Consider the following 20,029-nt stretch of genomic DNA (forward strand, 5'->3'; position numbering starts at 1 on the left):
TCGATCCCAAACAAAATGCTCTGGGAATTCAGAATATAATAACTTTGTTGCTTCCACAATGTGCGAACAAGTCTTAAAAAATTCAGTCAACATAGTTTGGAGACACATTCGGATGCCAACACATTGCCCAAGTTCTGGTAATTTGAGAAGGTGATCATGTGCTTGTCCAGTAAATGTAGATGCAAATTTATAACTGCATGAGAGATTTCATTCAAATCAAATTCAAAAATGCGCCACACTGATTCTGGAGCAGACACCCAGCGAGCATCCTGAAATGCTCGTATTTCATCTACAAATGAGTTAGAACTATGTGGTGATAAATGAACACTTATTTTGTCAAGGCCCTTGTAAATATATTTGTATAAATATTTTACAGTCGTTAGCCCAGAACAAATTTCAACATTGATATGACAATCATAGCGATAGAGTAGATAAGGATTATAAGGAACAACCCATTGAGAATTCATTGTACAATTCTGAACCTCAACAGAGCGACCATCGTTTCTCCTCCTGTACATATATAGGGTAACCATCATATCGTTGAACAGAATGTTCTAAAAAAGGGCGATGATAATGGTTTTTGCATTTTCCATTAACCATAAATGGGCATTTTAAATTTAACGTGCCACAAGGTCCATGCATCATATGTCGTGAGACCAAACCAAACAATCGAGGAAAAACATCTTTATCTGGAAGCTCGGCAACAACGTAAGAGTCGAATCTTTCAGGCGAGTTAATCTTATAATTAGATTGCAGGATAATAATCATATGACAATAAGGTAGACCTTGTTTCTGGAACTCGATAACATAAACATAAGCAACAACATGGCCAAATATATAGACTTTTTTAAGAATCTGATCCATTAGACCAAGTAATTTTGCACGAAACACTCGAGAGACCAAATCTGGACGATCACGAGCAAGTTGACCTTCAAATAAATTTTCTCGAATCTCTTTCCAATCCGGATTGCAAGTCATCGTAATAAACAAGTCAGGTTTTCCAAATTTCTGAACCAATGCAATTGCATCAAGATATCGACGTCGCATATCTCTTTGACCTCCTATGAAAGATGCTGGTAAAACAACACGTTGCTCGACCTCACTCCCACGTGATTCACCATTGGCTACACTGTCAACCACACCCCGGTACAAGTCCGACCTTATCTCACTTTGGTGCCTTCTGTAGTAATCTAATCTCATTGTTTCTAGTTTAATGTACATATCAACAACAAATTGCTGCAATAATCGACCACCATACAAGATTAACGAAGTGTTGCTACCATGAATTTGCAACCTGTAACAATAGTACTCCCTAAAAGAAATCATCCTATCATTTTTTCACGAACAACTGCATGAAACAAATAAAATACACACAAATTAGTTGCATGACAAAAATATAAATATATGCAGCCGACCATTATCTTGTTTGTTTGGGGGAAATTGCAAGAAATAATTACTAAAATTGAGTATGAGGTAAAAGATTAAAAACGCACCACGACTTTCATCAGCAATAATACGATCGAAGGAATTAACATCTGCAAGTGGTAGCACACTCTCATGCACGTCAACATGGGCATACCCATTTTTTACCTTCAGAATATTCTGCTGCCACCCATTGTCCCCGTACGGAAAAAAACGGATATTGCAAGGAATCATAATAACCATAATAATGTTGTATTTGATGGGTTTGACCATCACGACCACAAGCAACTATGTCCATGTTCTGTGGAATGTTAGCATCATCATTGCCTTCGACCCAAATAGCCGCAACTTGATCAGCGGATGGGCTGTCATAACATCTCTGGTCAACGGGAACATTTTTGGAAATATGCAATCTTAAGTTTATGATTGAAGAATATTGATTTATCCTCCTTAGAAGTTGTGCATAAGGGCTTACTTTCATTATGTCCATCAGCAAAACCATGAGTTCTCTGTCAACATAAGTTTCTGGGAAAACGGACATCCTATTTTCCAACTCATTATCGTTGTCCCAAAAATAAAGTTGGAAATACCTTGCACCATCCGAATTAGGTATAAGTGGTGGCAATGAATGGAAAATCTAGCCAGGCGCACAAAATGTGTATACCCCACGTTGAAGAGAAGCCAATTCCTTGTCAAGCCTAACCCCAAATGAAGTGAAAGAAAAAACATTGTTGTACAATCGTACTTTACGGCGGAATAAAATAGCCAAGGGAGACGATGGGTCCTTGAATAATTCCAGCAATGCAATCTGAGTAATAGGATATGCCAATCTAATCTTACCACATGCGCAACAAGAAGATGGAGCTTCACAAAGGAATCTATGTGCGCCACAAAATTGACATGAAGGAACCATTGGCAAGACACTGATACCAGCAATATCTCATTCATTGTCTTAATTTTAAAAAGAAATGCAATTGGGGAAAAAAAACCCACGTATTTCAGGTGCGAAAAAATGAACATAGAAAAACCGAGAAAAAAAATCCAAGTAAAATAAAGGCACGATGAAAACAACAACATATTACTTACAAATAGGAGAACACGCCAGAGGAACGGACACAATATGTGCTGTATGATGGAATTATATCATTGAACGACAGCAGGCGATAGAAATCGGTGAGTTTACTGGAAGGTGGATGAAATAACCCATCAACAGTAATGACCATGGTGAAGCAGTAATAGGAAAGGAAGAAACGTAGGAATAAAATAAATAAGAAGGAAATAAATGGGCCCATATATCTATCAAATGGTAGTAAGCAGCGAAAAAATTAATCTTCCATGAAGCCAAATTGCAAAATCTAGAAATATAAGGGTACATAGGGGAAAACACAATTGAAAGTGACATATATGTATGTTAAATGTTAGAAATCTTTTATCATATTTCAATATCTATATAATATATGATTTTATTATTTCATATTTAAAAATAAACTTGTTAAAAAATTTACTAAGAAATGTAAATAAATAATTTTTCTGACATAAAATTTAAAAAAAAAATAGGAATGTGTATTAATGTCCAAATCCATTTAAGATGGAAAATGAATTACAAAAAGTTTTTAAAAAAACCTATTAATTTAATTTGCTAACTTAAATTAACAAGAAAATTTAAATAAATAATTTTTTTGGCATAAAAGTTAGAGAAGAAAGAGTAATGTGTATTAATGTCCAAATTCATTTAAGATGGATAACTAATTACAAAAAACCATTTAAGATAACCTATTAATTTATTTGTTCATATTTAAAAATAAACTTGTTAAAAAATTTACTAAGAAATGTAAATAAATAATTTTTCTGGCATAAAATTTAAAAAAAAAATAGGAATGTGTATTAATGTCCAAATCCATTTAAGATGGAAAATGAATTACAAAAAATTTTTAAAAACACCTATTAATTTAATTTGCTAACTTAAATTAACAAGAAAATTTAAATAAATAATTTTTTTGGCATAAAAGTTAGGGAAGAAAGATGAATGTGTATTAATGTCCAAATTCATTTAAGATGGACAATGAATTAAAAAAAAAAAAATCTTTAAAATAACCTATTAATTTATTTGCTAACTTAATATATATATATATATATATATATATATATATATGTGTGTGTGAGTATAAATATAAGCCCATAATTATTATTCATGAAAATGGTTCATTTGCAAAAACCCATTATTTCTCCACTTAAATTCTCCACCTCCCCTTGACTACACACGAAGGATAAACCCAAAAAATATCCCTTCCAGGACTAGAAAGCCAACACTTATATTCATTAAAATACCACAAATTACATAGGCAAAACAAAAACCAAATTACAGGTACAAATTAATACATATAGAACTGCGGACATTTATACACTTTCTGCAGAAACCCCAGACCTGACATTTAATTCTTTTCGTGCTACCAAAACCAATCAAAATTTGAAAAATATTCCTAGCCATCATCAAAGGAACATGCATCAATTAAACACCCCTGTAACACGAAGAAACGAAATCAAATTCAACACATTAATTTATATAGTTCTATAATCTTATTAAAAAGAAACTGTATATTATCTATCACTCACCTTTAAATACATTATTATCATGAGCCATTTCATGTGCCTTCAGTTCATCGATTCTTTCTAATCCTCGATCCATATTCTTATCTATTTTCTTAGATACGACGTTCGATCTGTGTAGGCCGAACCTCTCCTTCCACCGGCTCGTCCCTTTGGATATTCTTGGTGACACATTTCCGTAGTCGTCACCACCAATAAGAAGCTCGCCTCTAGGGGTTGCAGAGCCACCTTTTACGCCGTTTTCCTTCGTGGGCACCAATTTTCCCTTGGAAAAAAGCTCATCAGCAGAGATCATGGTGTAATTTGGGACTGTGAACTCGAAATCTGAGGAAACAGGGGCTTCCCTATAGATGTTTTCGAGCTTAATCGGGGGCTGTTGATCCGCAATGTCATTAGAAAATGAGATTCTTGGTGTGATGTTGTAGAGATTCTGTTGTTGTGGATCATTGTTGAACATGTTTAAACATGCCATGAAACAAACACTAGCTATCAAGAAAGCTAACACACACTTAAAGGGGTTTGTATTCTTGTTATGTTGGCCTATTCTTGGACTACACATGCAATGTGATAAGCCTTCATATACAGGGAATGATACTCTTTCATGTGCTTGTATCATTTATATAATAATACATACACACACACACAATATGTGTTTTTTTGTGTGTGTATAAGTGTATTATTGTTATTTAATGCTAATTATTTTAACCAAAAACTTAAAAAGTTTCGAAAACAAAAAGGGCCCTCATTTTCACTTATACAAGGATTTTTTTTTCACATTATGTGATACATGCATTGGATCAATTTTTAAATTATTTCGTTCAAGTTTACAATGTTTGAAAATGGAGCCATGATAAAAATTAATATATCTAAGTTATTTTGGGTTTTGTCTTTATAATATCATGTTCTCTTTAAATGTTTATGTTATTCGTTCTCATAATTATCCATCAAATGCCCCCAAAAAATTCAAAGTATAACTTGCATTCATTGCTGGTTACTAGTATTTTTTAGGACGAACGAACTCGCAGTCGGTATCTTTTGTATGCATTGTGTAAACTTTCATGAAATTGCATTAGTAGCCTGCGAACCACACTAACAAGATAAATCACACAGAACAAATCTTGTGCGAAAAGCTAATCCGATAAAGTGTTGCTATGAAAAACAGAACTGCTAATTATTGGTCAAACACTCGCTTTTTCATCAACTCGGACACACCGTTGAAGGTTGGTTACTAGTATGTCATATAATGTATGTGTGCACTGCAGAAATATTCAACATTTATGTATTATTTGAGGGATGAATGGATGATCAATATAATATAAAAATAAACTTAGTTTGGAAAGCAAAAAAAATATTTTTTTATTTATTTAACTAATGATGCGATCTCGTTAAAATGGGTGAGCCGGGTACGGGGCTCCAACGGACCAAATCAATAATTTATAATGTTTGGGAATTTGACTGAAGATAATGGCTTGGATCAACACCTGTAAACAAGAAAGTAACTCGTGAATGGGCGCCGGAGGGATGTCCGGCGTGGCCACTCCAATGCTTAAGTCAGCAGGCTTTTTGATGAACACAAGCAATATTTGAGAGAAAATATGTAAGTGCTTTTAGTTCAAAGATTTCAGAATCATTAAATGACTTTAATACCTGCTATTTATAGTGGAAGAATGGGTAGTTACCTCGATTATCACACCACCTACTAAGTCGGTTTATCATACTAGCTTCTGATGACTTCTCGGACACTCCAAACCCAAGTGGTTCTGACGGATTAGACTGCCTGTATCGATCACACTCGAGTGTGGTGCAATTCTCGAGGTGGCCTGGGTAGTTGGTTACCTGGGTACCTGTATGAGAAACCGGGTGGAGGAAAAGTACCCGGGCAGTTGGCTTCTGATCCGGGCTATACAACCGATAACCCGGGTCATCATTAACCCGGACCTTTACAGGGGTATCACCACACATCCTAAAAATAGTCGGGCTAGAGCTTGACTCGCTGTCCCGATCAGTCATGCATGTTTACTCCAAAACATATCCCAGAGTGAATAAGAGCATTGGGTCTCTAAATATCCTGCAGAAGTGATGAGGTGTCAGGTTTCCATATCTCTCAGGTTTTGAACATTCATCGTTTAGTACTCTCGAGAAATCCAATGAATGTCATTATGCTGCTTGCGTTAACAGTGAGACCGTTGATAATTGTTCGTATTCCGAGGTAATAATGAGCATGTTTCCTCGATATCCATACACGTCTTTTCATCGGCCTGCTCGATTTCCTAGATTTCCTCTGATCGTCCGATTGGATTCGGATCGACGGTGGAGACTGATTCCTTCCTATATATATACAGTAACCTGCTTACCTATTCTCCTCCTACATTCCATCAATTCAGTCCTGAAGAAGTGCAATGGCGGGTTCCAGTGGTTCGAAAGCTCTCGACATGGCAGCAGAGTTCATGCAAGCAGCTTTTGAGAAACGGAAATCTGAATTGGAAGATGAAGTCTTCCAAAAGATCCTCCATTACTGGGAGGAGCTGCAAGGACTTCAGCTTCTTCACGAGTGGGAGGAGGCTATCACTCCTGAGCTGGTGGCCAAGCTTGCAAAGTATCGGGAACGCTTGCAGATTTCTGATACGGGGGACCTCTTTGAGGACGACTTAATCCTCCAACTATTGCTTCATAAAGAGAGGAGGACGCTGCAGAAGATTGCCGACTCCGCTAGCTTTATGAAGGCGTTCACTGGTAGCTCTGTAAAGAGTTTTGTGATTAAGTGGATAGCCTCTGTAGAAGAGGAATTTTTTAATGTAACGGGTAAAGAATTCCCGGAATAATAATAATAAAATGCTTATCTAGTTACTCTTATTGCCCGTATTTCATTGCCACCGCATGATATATGTACCATAAAATCAATCAGAATAAATATCCAGAACTGATAAGTGACCAACTGAAAAAACCGGGCCCTAAAATTCCCCATGCTCAAAATGAAGTATCGGGGCCTTACTCTTCCCGGGATTAAGAAAAGATGCCGGGGCCTCAAACCTCCCGGGCTTAAGAGTAAATGCCGGGGCCTCAAACCTCCCGGGCTATAATGAGATCTTGGGTAACCCACGGGGTGCCATGATAACGTGTGCCCTTTCTTTCAACGGTCAGGAACGTTTCGTATTTCGAGGAGCCGATAAGTCTGACATTTTTAATTATTGCGTGTGTCCCGTCGTATGCCTGGTACAATTTTCTAGGCACATCGTGGTCGTCCACGCATGCTTTTTAAATAAACGGCTGAGATCTTCCCCCACCGCCTATATATACTAACTAACAGGTTTTCCAAAAATTACTCTCAAATTCGAAATTGCAGCGAAGCTCTTGCAAATTCTCTTCTCGAGACTCTATTTGTGCGAAATCATTTCCGGCAATCCTCCACCGCATATATCGTCGTAAGTTTTCTTCTCTTAAAATGTCTCACTCCACTTCTTCCACCTCAGGAGCGAATGCGCGAGGCTCTCCTAGCGCTGAGTCTTCCGCACTTCGTTCCGATTCTCCACCCTCTCTCCCACGTCGCTCCATCACCCAACCTTCTAAAAAACCAGTGGCACTTCCAACCAAACCTCTCTTTTCTAAACCTTCATCTTCTGGCCCCTCCCGGGCCCGAGCTCTTGCGAAGAACAAGGGTAAGGGTAAAGCCAATGTCTCGAGTCCTCGGGCGATCGAGATCCCGGGAACTCCCTGGTTCTCCTCTATGCGAAGCGCCTTACGCTCGGGGGCAGATGAGGAACTCCAAGCGCTGGGCAATATTCCTTCTTCCGTTTCTATCTTGATACCTGGGCCTTCTGATAGGGCCGATAACCCTCCTCCCAGGTACACAACTTTCTTTCGGGACCAGATTAGGAATGGTCTTCGATTTCCCGTTCATCCCTTTTATATTGATGTTGCCAAATTTTTTGGTATACCTGTCAATCAACTTCATCCCAATTCTTTCAGGATTATGGCCTCGGCCTATGTCCTTTTTAAAATGAATAATCTTCTCATCACCCCCCTCATCCTTCACTATTATTTTTCTTGCCATTTCGGGGATAATGCATTTTCCCTTAAATCCCGGCTAAACACCCGATTCCTTGATGACATCCCTTCCTCTCAAAAGGGATGGAAAGGAAGATTTTTTTAATCCAACTCCCGGGTCCTCTACCCTAGTCTAACCCGGTTTCTCCCTTCCCTTCCCCAACAACCTTCCCTTCCTCCATCCTACAAATTTGAGGAGCCTTTCCTCATGAGTCAAACTCTCGTGGAGGGACACAAGTACTCCTCTGCCATCCTTATCTCAGAAGAGAACTTAGTGGCCTACGGGTTGAGTTCCCGGGCTAAGGACCCCATAGACCGGGTAATTGATGAGGTGGCTGGCTCGGGCTCTCAACCCGGTACATACTTTATCTAATGTGCTTCCTTATTCCTTTGTCCTGTTTATTTAATGTATCATAACCCTGTCACTCCTCTTTGCAGATAACTTTGAGATGCAAGCAGCTTTTGGTAAAAGGCGTGCAGCTGAGAAGGCAGCCCGAGAGAAGGAAATGGCAGCTCGCCGGGCAGCTGCGGAAGAAAAGAAACAATGGGATGCAGAAGCGGCAGCCTTGAGAGCTGAGGTGTCCCGGGAAGAACCTCCCCAGGATGGCGCTTCCCGGGCGATGACTGAGAACTCGGAGGAATCTGAAGATCTCATTCCCTTCAGTCAGAGAAAACGAAAAGCTACTGCAGAACCCGAGCTGGTTATTCTCGAAGACCCTCCCGAGGGTGACCAAGGCGCCTTCCGATCTGCTCCACCTCCTCCTCTCCCCCCCCCCCCAGTCCAATGAAGAACCTTGCCAAGAGCTCCCTCCAACCGACCAGCTTTCTCTAGCCAATATCTTCTTCGAGGGAGCTTCCGCTGTTGGTGTTAAGCGCTTCAAGAAGGTGCTCAGCCCTGCTGAGATAGCTATCCTGAAAAGCACTCCTTCTAGTGTGAGGTTTTTGGAGGGGTCCAACCGTCTTTTGTCTGTAAGCTTTATTCTTTTATTTCTTTTCCCTCTCTCTCCCTCCCCCCTTTTTCTTTTTTAAGATTCCTTCTTGTCCAGGCTGCCCAGATGCTAGTTTCGGCCTTTGAAGAGGTGGCAACCAAGAAGGGTAGGCAAGCCCGGGCGGCTCAGGATATTCATGACCATCTCCAAGGAGAGATGGCCCGGGCTCAGAAGCTTCACGAGGAGACAACTGCCAGTCTCCAAGCTTCCTTGGAAGCAGCTAATCAAGAGCTGGTCGCGGCTCAACTTTCTCGTGATGAGATCATAGCCCGGGAGGAGGCTTCTCAGAGGCAAACTGCGTTCCTGGCATCTCGGATAAGCTATCTCGAGGATGAGGCCAGTGCCTAGCAACATCGAGCCGAAATTGCTGAAGATAAGCTTAGACTTCTTCAGCTGACCCATGAAGAATGGAGGACTATTTTCCTTCAATCGGCGGAATTCCAAGCAGATGTTGAAGATAGGGCATACAAATACTTTACGATTGGCTTTGAGAAATGCCAGGAGCAATTTGAGGAGATAGGTCTGATTCCAACAGATAAGGAGGGCTTTCCCGATATTGATAAGGCCATTGCTTCCCTTCCCAAAGATGATGCTACCGAGAAAGAGGCTGAGAAGACCCCCGGGGAATCCGGAGAACCATCGGGCAGCAGACTTTAGAATATGCTTGTAATTTACTCTGTATTTTTTCCTTTGTATTTCTTGCCTTTGAACTTTGTAAGGAACTGTTGATTTCTTTCCATCGCTGTGCCATTTTCAATATGGTTTTTTACAATTTTTCCGCAACCCGGGTAATGCAATAACTTATGAATATTTTTTAGTACGAGAAAACGGTAATTTCAATCAAATACCCGGGGTCCCGGTCCATACGTTAAATAAGTAGCTTAACTAATATTCCAGATGTAGAGATTTAAACCTGAACTCAAAAGGAGTATTTCTTGGATTCCACAAACCAGGGTGTAGTGCCCTGAGATTTTAAGAACCAAGGTACGGAGCCTTGGGCCGGGGATCATGTCCCGGGACTTGGGAATGGTCGAGGTGTGGTGCCCCGAGCCAGGGTGTAGTGCCCTGGGCTTTTTAAGAACCAAGGTACGGAGCCTTGGGCCGAGGATCATGTCCCGGGACTTGGGAATGGTCGAGGTGTGGTGCCCCGAGCCAGGGTGTAGTGCCCTGGGCTTTTTAAGAACCAAGGTACGGAGCCTTGGGCCGGGGATCATGTCCCGGGACTTGGGAATGGTCGAGGTGCGGTGCCCCGAGCCAGGGTGTAGTGCCCTGGGCTTTTTAAGAACCAAGGTACGGAGCCTTGGGCCGGGGATCATGTCCCGGGACTTGGGAATGGTCGAGGTGCGGTGCCCCGAGCCAGGGTGTAGTGCCCTGGGCTTTTTAAGAACCAAGGTACGGAGCCTTGGGCTGGAGATCATGTCCCGGGACTTGGGAATGGTCGAGGTGCGGTGCCCCGAGCCAGGGTGTAGTGTCCTGGGCTTTTTAAGAACCAAGGTACGGAGCCTTGGGCCGTGGATCATGTCCCGGGACTTGGGAATGGTCGAGGTGCGGTGCCCCGAGCCAGGGTGTAGTGCCCTGGGCTTTTTAAGAACCAAGGTACGGAGCCTTGGGCCGGGGATCATGTCCCGGGACTTGGGAATGGTCGAGGTGCGGTGCCCCGAGCCAGGGTGTAGTGCCCTGGGCTTTTTAAGAACCAAGGTACGGAGCCTTGGGCCGGGGATCATGTCCCGGGACTTGGGAATGGTCGAGGTGCGGTGCCCCGAGCCAGGGTGTAGTGCCCTGGGCTTTTTAAGAACCAAGGTACGGAGCCTTGGGCCGGGGATCATGTCCCGGGACTTGAGAATGGTCGAGGTGTGGTGCCCCGAGCCAGGGTGTAGTGCCCTGGGCTTTTTAAGAACCAAGGTACGGAGCCTTGGGCCGGAGATCATGTCCCGGGACTTGGGAATGGTCGAGGTGTGGTGCCCCGAGCCAGGGTGTAGTGCCCTGGGCTTTTTAAGAACCGGGTCATAGCAGCTCCCAAGATATAATAACAAACGCAATACTCTGAGAAAATATATATTTTTATTGATTTCTTCCATCAAACAATTACATCTATTATGCATAGTACTTCTTTAAGTTAAACACATTCCAAGGCCTTTTGAGGGGACGTCCCTGCGCATCTTCTAAATAAAAGGATCCCGAGTTGACTCTCCGAGTGATTTTGTAAGGTCCTTCCCATCGGGCTTCCAGCTTCCCAACTTCCCCAGCAGGGTTGACTTTTTTCATGACTAAATCCCCAACTTGGAAGTCTCGAATGCAGACCTTCTTGTTATATGATTTCATCACCCGATTTCTGTATGCCTCCATTCGAATAAATGCCATGTTCCTTTTTTCTTCTATTAAGTCCAATTCCATGGCCCTGCTCTGATCATTGTCCTCCGGGTAAGATTCTACCCGGGAAGAAGTTTGCCCGATCTCTACTGGAAGAACTGCTTCAGAACCATATACCAAACTGAAGGGAGTTTCTTGAGTAGGTGCCCGGGGAGTAGTTCTGTAAGCCCATATGACACTAGGTAACTCCTCCACCCAATTCTTTCCTTTACCCTGAAGTCTTGCCTTTAATGCTTGCACAATGACTCTATTGACAACTTCTGTTTGACCATTGGCTTGGTGATATGCAACAGAGGTAAAAGATTGAGTGATTTTCATTTCCTGGCACCATGATGTAATTCCTTTGCCTTGAAATTGTCTTCCATTGTCCGAGATTATTCTCCTGGGCACTCCGAACCGGCACACAATGTTCTTCTACAAAAATTTCAATACTTCATGCTCGGTGATCTTTGCTATAGGCTCAGCTTCAACCCACTTGGAAAAGTAGTCAACAGCTACTAGTAAGAATTTTTTCTGAGCCCGGGCAACCGGAAAAGGACCCACGATGTCCATGTCCCATTGATCAAAAGGGCAGGATGCCCAAATAGGCTTCATGAGAGTGGCCGGGCTGTAGCTGAAATTCGAATGATGCTGACAGCCCTCACAAATCTGGACCAAACGAGCAGAATCTTGTTTTAAGGTGGGCCACCAGAATCCAGCAAGCATTGTTTTTCGAGTTAAAGACATTCCTCCGAGGTGCTCAGCACAACACCCCTCATGAATCTCTCGGAGAACATAATCCACCTCTTTTTCATTTAAACACTTCAAAAGCGGTCCTTGGAATGATCTTCTGTACAAAATTTTATTTAAGAGAACAAACCTGGGAGCTTGTCTTTTGATCTTCTGAGCTCGGGCTTTATCCTCAGGGAGCTCATGGTTCGTAATGTACGCGATCAGCGGTGTCATCCATGAATCTTCAGGCATGGGTGATGCTTCTTCCTCCGTAGAGAGAACCAGCCGAGTAATATGCAGCACCTCCCGGGTATTAACTTCTGATAAGGAAGCAGCCATTTTAGCCAAAGCGTCTGCCTCACTGTTTTCTTCCCGGGGTACTTGTTCAATACTCCAATCCATGAAGCTTTCTGCTTGGGCTCGAAAGAGCCGTAAATATTTAAGCATCCTGTCATCCTTAGCCTCATAAATGCCCTTTATTTGTTGAGTGATGAGCTGTGAATCAGAAAATAGAATAATACGAGAAGCTCCAACTTCCCGGGCAGCTCGAATACCTGCAAGAACAGCCTCATACTCAGCTTCATTGTTGGTTATCCGGGAATCAATTCTTAATGCTAATTTGACCTTTTCTCCCAGGGGAGACACTAACACCACCCCTACTCCGCACCCCACCAGGCTAGATGCCCCATCCACTGATACTTTCCATACATCCTCCTCGCTAGGCTGGATCATTTCAGATAAGAAATCTGACAAAGCCTGCGCTTTAATGGCCACTCGGGGCTTGTACTCGATGTCATATTCACCCAACTCTACTGTCCATTTTATCATTCGCCCGGATACTTCAGAGTGAGTCATGATCCTACCCAGAGGACTATTGGTAAGAACAATAACCTGATGTAACAGAAAGTAAGGTCTTAGCTTCCGGGCGGTCATGACCAGGGCCAAAGCAATTTTCTCCATTTCGCTATACCGGAGCTCGGGCCCCCTCAGAGCATGGCTGACATAATAGACAAGTTTTTGATCAGTTCCTTCCTCTTTTATTAGAACAGAGCTGACATCATACTCTGTAGCGGACATGTAGACATATAATTTTTCTCCAGGTTCTGGTTTCACCAACACCGGGAGCCCGGCAAGATGAATTTTCAAGTCCTGGAAGGCCTGTTCACATTTCTCATCCCATCCGAATTGATAGGCCTTCCTTAAGACTTGAAAAAAAAAAAAGATAACTCCGGTGTGCTGATCGGGAAATAAATCTGGAAAGGGAAGCAATTCTCCCAGTTAGCTTTTGTACCTCCTTGACAGATCGGGGAGATGGCATGCTTAGCACAGATTTGACTTTCTCTTGATTCACCTCGATCCCTCGTTCTGTCACAATGAATCCCAAGAATTTTCCACTTTTCACGCCAAAAATACACTTGGCAGGATTAAGCTTGATTCCATAATGCATGAGAGTCGCAAAAGTTTCTTCTAGATCACTAATAAAGCTGGCACCCTCTCGGGATTTGGATAGAATATCATCCACATAGACTTCCACATTCCGTCCCAGCTGCTTCTCAAAGACTTTATCCATCAGACGCTGGTAAGTAGCCCCTGCATTCTTCAACCCGAAAGGCATTACAATATAACAAAATGTACCTCCCGAGGTGATGAAGCTGGCTTTGTCTTGATCCTTTTTAGCCAGAGGGATTTGATGGTACCCCTGGTATGCGTCCATGAAACTTAGCAATTCATAGCCCGAGGTGGAATCCACCAGCTGATCAATCCTGGGCAGAGGATAATGATCTTTGGGGCACGCCTTGTTGAGATCGCAGAAGTCTACACACATGCGCCACTTCCCGGTGGATTTCGGTACCAAGACCACATTCGAAAGCCATGTGGGGAATTGAATTTCCCGAATGTGGCCGGCTTTCAGAAGCTCCTTAATTTGCGCATCAATTACTTTGTCCTTTTCAGGGCCAAAGTGCCTCTTTTTTTGTTTTACTGGGTGAGATCCCGGGAGGATGTTCAATTGATGTTCTGCTATCAAGGGAGAAATCCCTGTCAACTCCTGTTGGGACCAAGCAAACACACGAATATTAGTTTTTAAACAATGAATCAGACTGACCCGAGTGGGTATACTGAGATCTCGGGCCACCCGGATTTGCTGGCCTGGTCCGATTTCTATTACTTCTTGTTCTTCTTCTGCCACAAAATGCACCTCTCCTCTCCCCATCGTTCTTTCCCCGTCCACCCTTGCCTTCTTCCCTTCCTTCCTTGTTCTACTCTGATCCGCCCGGACTGCCTCCACATAGCATTTCCGAGAGGGTGGTTGATCTCCTCGGATCTCCCACCCGAGCTCCTACTGGAAATTTTATCTTTTGGTGGTATGTGGATGCTACGACTCTCAATTCGTTCATAGCTGGTCTCCCCAAAATGATATTATATGATGACGGGGAATCCACTATGGTGAATGAAGTCATCACCGTCCTCTTAAGATCCTAAGAACCCAAGGTTAATGGCAACATGATCTCCCCTTCCGGGTAAACCATATGGCCAGCAAAACCAAAGAGGGCAGTCTCCACAGCCTCTAGGTGGTAGCCCTGCAAATCCATCTGTTCAAAGGCATCTTTAAAAATTACATTTACAGAGCTGCCTGAGTCCACAAAGACCCGTAGAATATCATAATTCGCCACTCGGGCTTGGATCACCAGGGCGTCGTTGTGGGGCAGATTCACCCCTCTCAAATCTTCCGGGCCAAAACTAATGATCGCCTCATTCCTTCTTGCTCCTTCTACCTCCAAACATTCCCTCCTGCTTCTCCCCTTCCTCGCCCGGTTAGAATCTCCATCAGTAGAGCCTCCTAATATCCTTTTGATCATTCCTGTGGCAGGGGGCGAATTCTTTTTTCTCTCGGGCTCAGGCTCCCTTCTTCTACTGGGCTCAATCCTCGGGATATTCCTCACACTTCCTCCTCGGGCGCTGGATCCTGGTGGCCGAGATGTCCAAGGTGGCACTCTCGGTCTCTGGCTATTGTTACTGGGTCCCGGGATGAAGGGTGAGGCATAATTCCCCTTTAGTGCCTTGCAGTTTTCAGTGTTATGGTGGCATACTTTGTGAAAAGAGCAAAATCCACTCTTTTCTGGCAGGGATAACTGATGATCCGGGGCCAAATCTCTGCTGCACTCCTGCACTTCCCTTTCCCGAGCAATTTTCAGAGGCACGTGGTGAGAAAAGTGCCCTGTATTGCCTCTTTTCTGTCCCCTCTCCTCGGGCTTAGACATCCGGTCTCCTTTTTCCTTTCTCACAGCGTCCCTTTTTTGTTTCTGGGCCTCCTCCATATTGATATATTTTTCTGCTCGCGACAATAGATCCTCGAAATCTCCCGGCACCTTCTTAGTCAGTGACTTGAAGAACTCACCCTCTCTCAAACCCTGGGTGAATGCAGTAGTCTTTGTTTCGGTGGCACAAGTAGGGACGTCTAGGGCCACTCTGTTGAATCTTCTGATATAGGCCCTTAAACTCTCTTCTGGGTTCTGCTTAACTTCAAAAAGACTAAAAGCAGTCTTTTTGTACTTTTTACTGCTGCTAAAATGGTGTAAAAACACCTTCTGGAAGTCTCCAAAGGAACTGATACTTTGGGAAGTCAAGCCTTCGAACCACCTCTGAGCTGAATCCACCAGTGTTGTTAGGAACACCTTACACTTGATTCTATCAGTGTAACAATGCAACATGGCCATATTTTCAAACCTGGCCAGGTGTTCCTCCGGGTCTGCATTGCCATCATAGTCTTTCACCTTCGCAGATTTGAAATTTCCAGGAAGAGGCTCCCGGACGATGATATCAGAAAACGGGCATCCTCTCGGGACTGCCCGGGCAACGCTCTATCTTTCCAACTGTCCTTCCAAGACCTTCATCTTCTGCCTTAATTCCATCAATTCCTCTGCCACGGTAGGAGATTTGGACCCAGCGCTGGATCCCTCGTCTTCTCCTACCATCTCGTTATCCCTCCTTCCCTGCCCCTGCTCCTGCTCCTGCTCAAATCCCTGATCACGTCCCTGCTTATCACCGGGTGGTGTGACAGGGTGAGAGACCTCCTTCCTGGCCATAGCTAGCACAACGGCATCGGCCATCATTTTCTTTAACTCTTCGGGGGTCAGGGTAATGAGGTTTGTTCCAATGTTATTAACATCAGCTTGTCTTGAAGTTTTCCCCCCATCACCCTGGGCGTGAGAATTACCCTGGTTGGTTCTTCTCGTACGAGCCATATCAACGTCTCGAACTCAATGTTTTCCCACAGACGGCGCCAATGATGCGATCTCGTTAAAATGGGTGAGCCGGGTACGGGGCTCCAACGGACCAAATCAATAATTTATAATGTTTGGGAATTTGACTGAAGATAATGGCTTGGATCAACACCTGTAAACAAGAAAGTAACTCGTGAATGGGCGCCGGAGGGATGTCCGACGTGGCCACTCCGATGCTTAAGTCAACAGGCTTTTTGATGAACACAAGCAATATTTGAGAAAAAATATGTAAGTGCTTTTAGTTCAAAGATTTCAGAATCATTAAATGACTTTAATACCTGCTATTTATAGTGGAAGAATGGGTAGTTACCTCGATTATCACACCACCTACTAAGTCGGTTTATCATACTAGCTTCTGATGACTTCTCGGACACTCCAAACCCAAGTGGTTCTGACGGATTAGACTGCCTGTATCGATCACACTCGAGTGTGGTGCAATTCTCGTGGTGGCCTGGGTAGTTGGTTACCAGGGTACCTGTATGAGAAACCGGGTGGAGGAAAAGTACCCAGGCAGTTGGCTTCTGATCCGGGCTATACAACCGATAACCCGGGTCATCATTAACCCGGACCTTTACAGGGGTATCAACTAACTTAATTTTGTTGCCCGTACTCACCCGTGTGAGTTTGCTACGAATTAAAGTGACATTTATGAGAATGGTCAATCGTTGATTTTAAATTTGTTCAAGTATAACATGCACGACCTCAATTATTGCGGTCTTTTGGATGGTTATTATATGATACATTTATAGTATTTCTCGCTTTATTATACGGTCAAATATTATATTTTGGATCATCAACATATGTCAACTTCTATAAAAATACGAGGAGACTCGAAATTTCTATAAAAATGTGAGGAAACTCGCATGATCTAATAATATTGAAATAGGGAAAGAATACTCCCGATATAACATAGACTAAAACAAAATACAAACAGATTCACTTATTTTATAAACCATATGCGAAGCCGACATGCATGACCTCAATTATAGCGGTCGTTTGGAATTTAAAGAATGAATAGTATATAGTTATCTATTTATCTTCATCATATCTTTGCCATTGTTTAACAATACAATGGTGAAATTACAATTTCTCCTTCTATAAGTTAGGATGCTTTTGTTTTTGGTCATGTGAATTGTAGGACCGAGTGCTTGTCGCTTTATTAAAAAATATAGCTAGTAGTAATTATGCAACTCAAATCTTTTAAACCGCACAGCAGCTCAAGCACCATGATTGGATCGCTATACCAAGCAGAGACTAATTATTGCACCCAACATGAATCATCAAAATTAGATCTTAGGCCAATAAGTTGGTCTTTATTTCACTTTTAGTCATTTATTGTCAGAAAAATTGACGTAATATTGAATATAAAAAAGTTCTTAGAAAATTATGGAGCCGATCACACACTAGCATATCAAGGAAAAATGACTAAATGTAAGGAAAAAATATACTAAATTACTGAATTGAGACCAAACTATGAAGAATAACGTTATCAAAAGCAAAATTAGGTAACTTACTGGAATGAATTTGAAATTTTCTCTAATATAAGATACATATGATCAAATTTTACTTTTTAAAATTTATATATATGATTTTTATTTTCACCACGAAAAAACAATTTATGTTCAACATTAAAATTTCACAAATACAGTTGGAAGGCATGTGAGTACATTTAAAATGTCTTTATGGTTAAACTAGGTTCATTCACTACATGTTGACTAAGGGTTGTGAATGTTTATTATTCTTTTCCTCTTGATTATAAAATAATGGATAGTGTAACATGAAAAGTTTAATTAAAATATAAGCAAAGCCATTCTAAAGATGGTTATTTTGGATTCTATAATTCTAACGACAATATGTTCAGTTAAGCGTGCATGAGTGAGAGTATTATTGGGATGAGCGACCTCCTGAGAAGCTCTCATACGTCAAGATGCTGACATTGCGTCGCTTGATCTGGTTGACTATGTGGACGATCTTAACGAGTAATATTGTCTCTGCTGTGGACAGAACTGACGGTATGGAAATGATAAGACTGATCTCTAAGGGATATGAGACAGCACCAGCAAATAGACACTTACATTCTCGGACTCATGGGCCTAACAACCCGACCCATTAACATTCAAGTAGGTGCACTATACGCTGCCACAAGTATGAGAAAATAAAATTGCGTCTTGGCTAATAACTATAATTTTTGACTTAATGGTAAGCGCTTGATCCTAACACAATCGATCGATTTTATAATATTATATCATAAAATATCAATACGAAATATGTAAACCGACTAAAATATAATATATAGATGAAATTTCAAAAGGTAGGGGTGAAATTAAAGAAACTTTGATAATTGATGCATTTCACACCTTGTGATATATAATGAATTGTTCAGAGGTCCAAGATCCATAATTTCTTGGAAAATAATGTACAATATTCAAAAGTCATTAGACTAGTAAAAAGTAGCTAATAATCCGCCACAAAATTAATTAATTTAATATCAAATGTCGCTTAAAATATATTAGAGAAATATTTAAAAAATTAATTGGTACATTATAACTTATTGTTAAATTAATTTATACATCATATAGTCGGCCTCCCTCGTATCCATGAAAGGGAAATAGATGAATAATAAAATTATTGCACATTTTTTAAGATCTAGATTTTGGTGTTTTCTTTATTCAAATAATATGGCTATGTTACCTCAATTTTTTTCCTGAATTTTAATAAAGTATATATCACCTCAAGTAACTTAAATTTTAATTAGTCTTATATATTGAAATTAAGATTTATCAATAAGTATTTATTATTTAAAATAAAATTTATTATTATTTTTTTATAGTATAAAATTCATTATTTTAGACACATACTCATTTGTCATTTTGCAAAGATTTAATAATACGTACAATATAGACATACGTAGGTACACACATACCGCAACTCATCGTGCGTAGATTTGTTGCCTTTAGGCCAAACTGGCAACAACGTAAATCCAGTGGCACATGCAAGTTTAATTACATTATTATCATAATTTTAAGCTAAACTTTATTATAATTTAGGTGGGAAATCTAAAACGAAATCGGCTGCCCCTTGATGCTTCGTGTTGGATTACACATTAAATCATGGAACGATTTATTTTACGAGGAATTAAGCTACTCTTAAGTGAATTTTACATCTTTTGTGCTTTTTTTTCTTGTCAAAATGAAAGAGGAAAATATATTGTAATAAAATCTCATATAAAATAAAACTACATTATCCACCTATATTCAGACATTCAATTTTGGCTATAAATTAATCGAATACCAGTTTTTTTTTTAAAAAAAAAAAAATGGGTATTCGTGAAAAAAGATTCGACTTGAATGGGTGGAACTCACATGGTTAATCCAATACTTTGGAATAGTCAAATAGGTTCAAAACAGTTGGATGATTCCCAAGATTCAAATTTACTAAACTGAATAACTTAATTTTGAAAAAAACTAGTATTTAACCCGTGCGATGCACGTGATGATATTATTATAAATTAATTATTATAAAAATAATGATATTTAAATTGTAAAAAATAATATAATTATAAAAAAATTAAAAATAAGAAACTATTTTTTCGCTAATTTTGAA

The 20,029-nt window shown here is 41.1% G+C and overlaps 4 protein-coding genes across 4 annotated transcripts; all 4 read right to left on the minus strand.

Moving 5' to 3' along the window:
* Positions 1 to 86: 86 nt before the first annotated feature.
* On the minus strand, positions 87 to 1,963 carry LOC142519842 (uncharacterized). The gene is made up of 3 exons (XM_075622862.1): positions 1,580 to 1,963; positions 668 to 1,236; positions 87 to 510 (listed from the first exon to the last, which is right to left on the minus strand). The coding sequence occupies exons 1-3, from the start codon at positions 1,961 to 1,963 to the stop codon at positions 87 to 89; spliced, it is 1,377 nt and encodes a 458-aa protein (XP_075478977.1).
* A 1,738-nt stretch (positions 1,964 to 3,701) lies between these two features.
* Positions 3,702 to 4,600, minus strand: LOC142519119 (uncharacterized). The gene is made up of 2 exons (XM_075622048.1): positions 4,036 to 4,600; positions 3,702 to 3,941 (listed from the first exon to the last, which is right to left on the minus strand). The coding sequence occupies exons 1-2, from the start codon at positions 4,586 to 4,588 to the stop codon at positions 3,928 to 3,930; spliced, it is 567 nt and encodes a 188-aa protein (XP_075478163.1). The 5' UTR covers positions 4,589 to 4,600; the 3' UTR covers positions 3,702 to 3,927.
* A 6,556-nt stretch (positions 4,601 to 11,156) lies between these two features.
* Positions 11,157 to 14,355, minus strand: LOC142519843 (uncharacterized). The gene is made up of 6 exons (XM_075622863.1): positions 14,311 to 14,355; positions 13,996 to 14,190; positions 13,435 to 13,740; positions 11,865 to 13,337; positions 11,645 to 11,753; positions 11,157 to 11,530 (listed from the first exon to the last, which is right to left on the minus strand). The coding sequence occupies exons 1-6, from the start codon at positions 14,353 to 14,355 to the stop codon at positions 11,157 to 11,159; spliced, it is 2,502 nt and encodes an 833-aa protein (XP_075478978.1).
* Positions 14,356 to 14,620: 265 nt separating this feature from the next.
* Positions 14,621 to 15,859, minus strand: LOC142519844 (uncharacterized). The gene is made up of 2 exons (XM_075622864.1): positions 14,831 to 15,859; positions 14,621 to 14,734 (listed from the first exon to the last, which is right to left on the minus strand). The coding sequence occupies exons 1-2, from the start codon at positions 15,857 to 15,859 to the stop codon at positions 14,621 to 14,623; spliced, it is 1,143 nt and encodes a 380-aa protein (XP_075478979.1).
* Positions 15,860 to 20,029: the final 4,170 nt, after the last annotated feature.

The sequence above is a fragment of the Primulina tabacum genome, chromosome 11 (assembly GCF_025594145.1).
Source record: "Primulina tabacum isolate GXHZ01 chromosome 11, ASM2559414v2, whole genome shotgun sequence".
Taxonomy (NCBI): Eukaryota; Viridiplantae; Streptophyta; class Magnoliopsida; order Lamiales; family Gesneriaceae; genus Primulina; species Primulina tabacum.

Coding starts and splice junctions, on each gene's coding strand:
- LOC142519842 (XM_075622862.1), bottom strand. CDS start 1,963: ATGTCCGTTTTCCCAGAAACTTATGTTGACAGAGAACTCATGGTTTTG. Junction 1,237..1,579: donor ATTCTGAAGGTAAAAAATGG/GTATGCCCATGT, acceptor CGATTATTGCAG/CAATTTGTTGTTGATATGTA. Junction 511..667: donor AAAGATGTTTTTCCTCGATT/GTTTGGTTTGGT, acceptor ATATATGTACAG/GAGGAGAAACGATGGTCGCT.
- LOC142519119 (XM_075622048.1), bottom strand. CDS start 4,588: ATGTGTAGTCCAAGAATAGGCCAACATAACAAGAATACAAACCCCTTT.
- LOC142519843 (XM_075622863.1), bottom strand. CDS start 14,355: ATGGGGAGAGGAGAGGTGCATTTTGTGGCAGAAGAAGAACAAGAA. Junction 13,741..13,995: donor GGCTTTCGAATGTGGTCTTG/GTACCGAAATCC, acceptor TTCGGGTTGAAG/AATGCAGGGGCTACTTACCA. Junction 13,338..13,434: donor CTCCCCGATCTGTCAAGGAG/GTACAAAAGCTA, acceptor GTCTTAAGGAAG/GCCTATCAATTCGGATGGGA.
- LOC142519844 (XM_075622864.1), bottom strand. CDS start 15,859: ATGGCCATGTTGCATTGTTACACTGATAGAATCAAGTGTAAGGTGTTC. Junction 14,735..14,830: donor TGCCCCACAACGACGCCCTG/GTGATCCAAGCC, acceptor GCCTTTGAACAG/ATGGATTTGCAGGGCTACCA.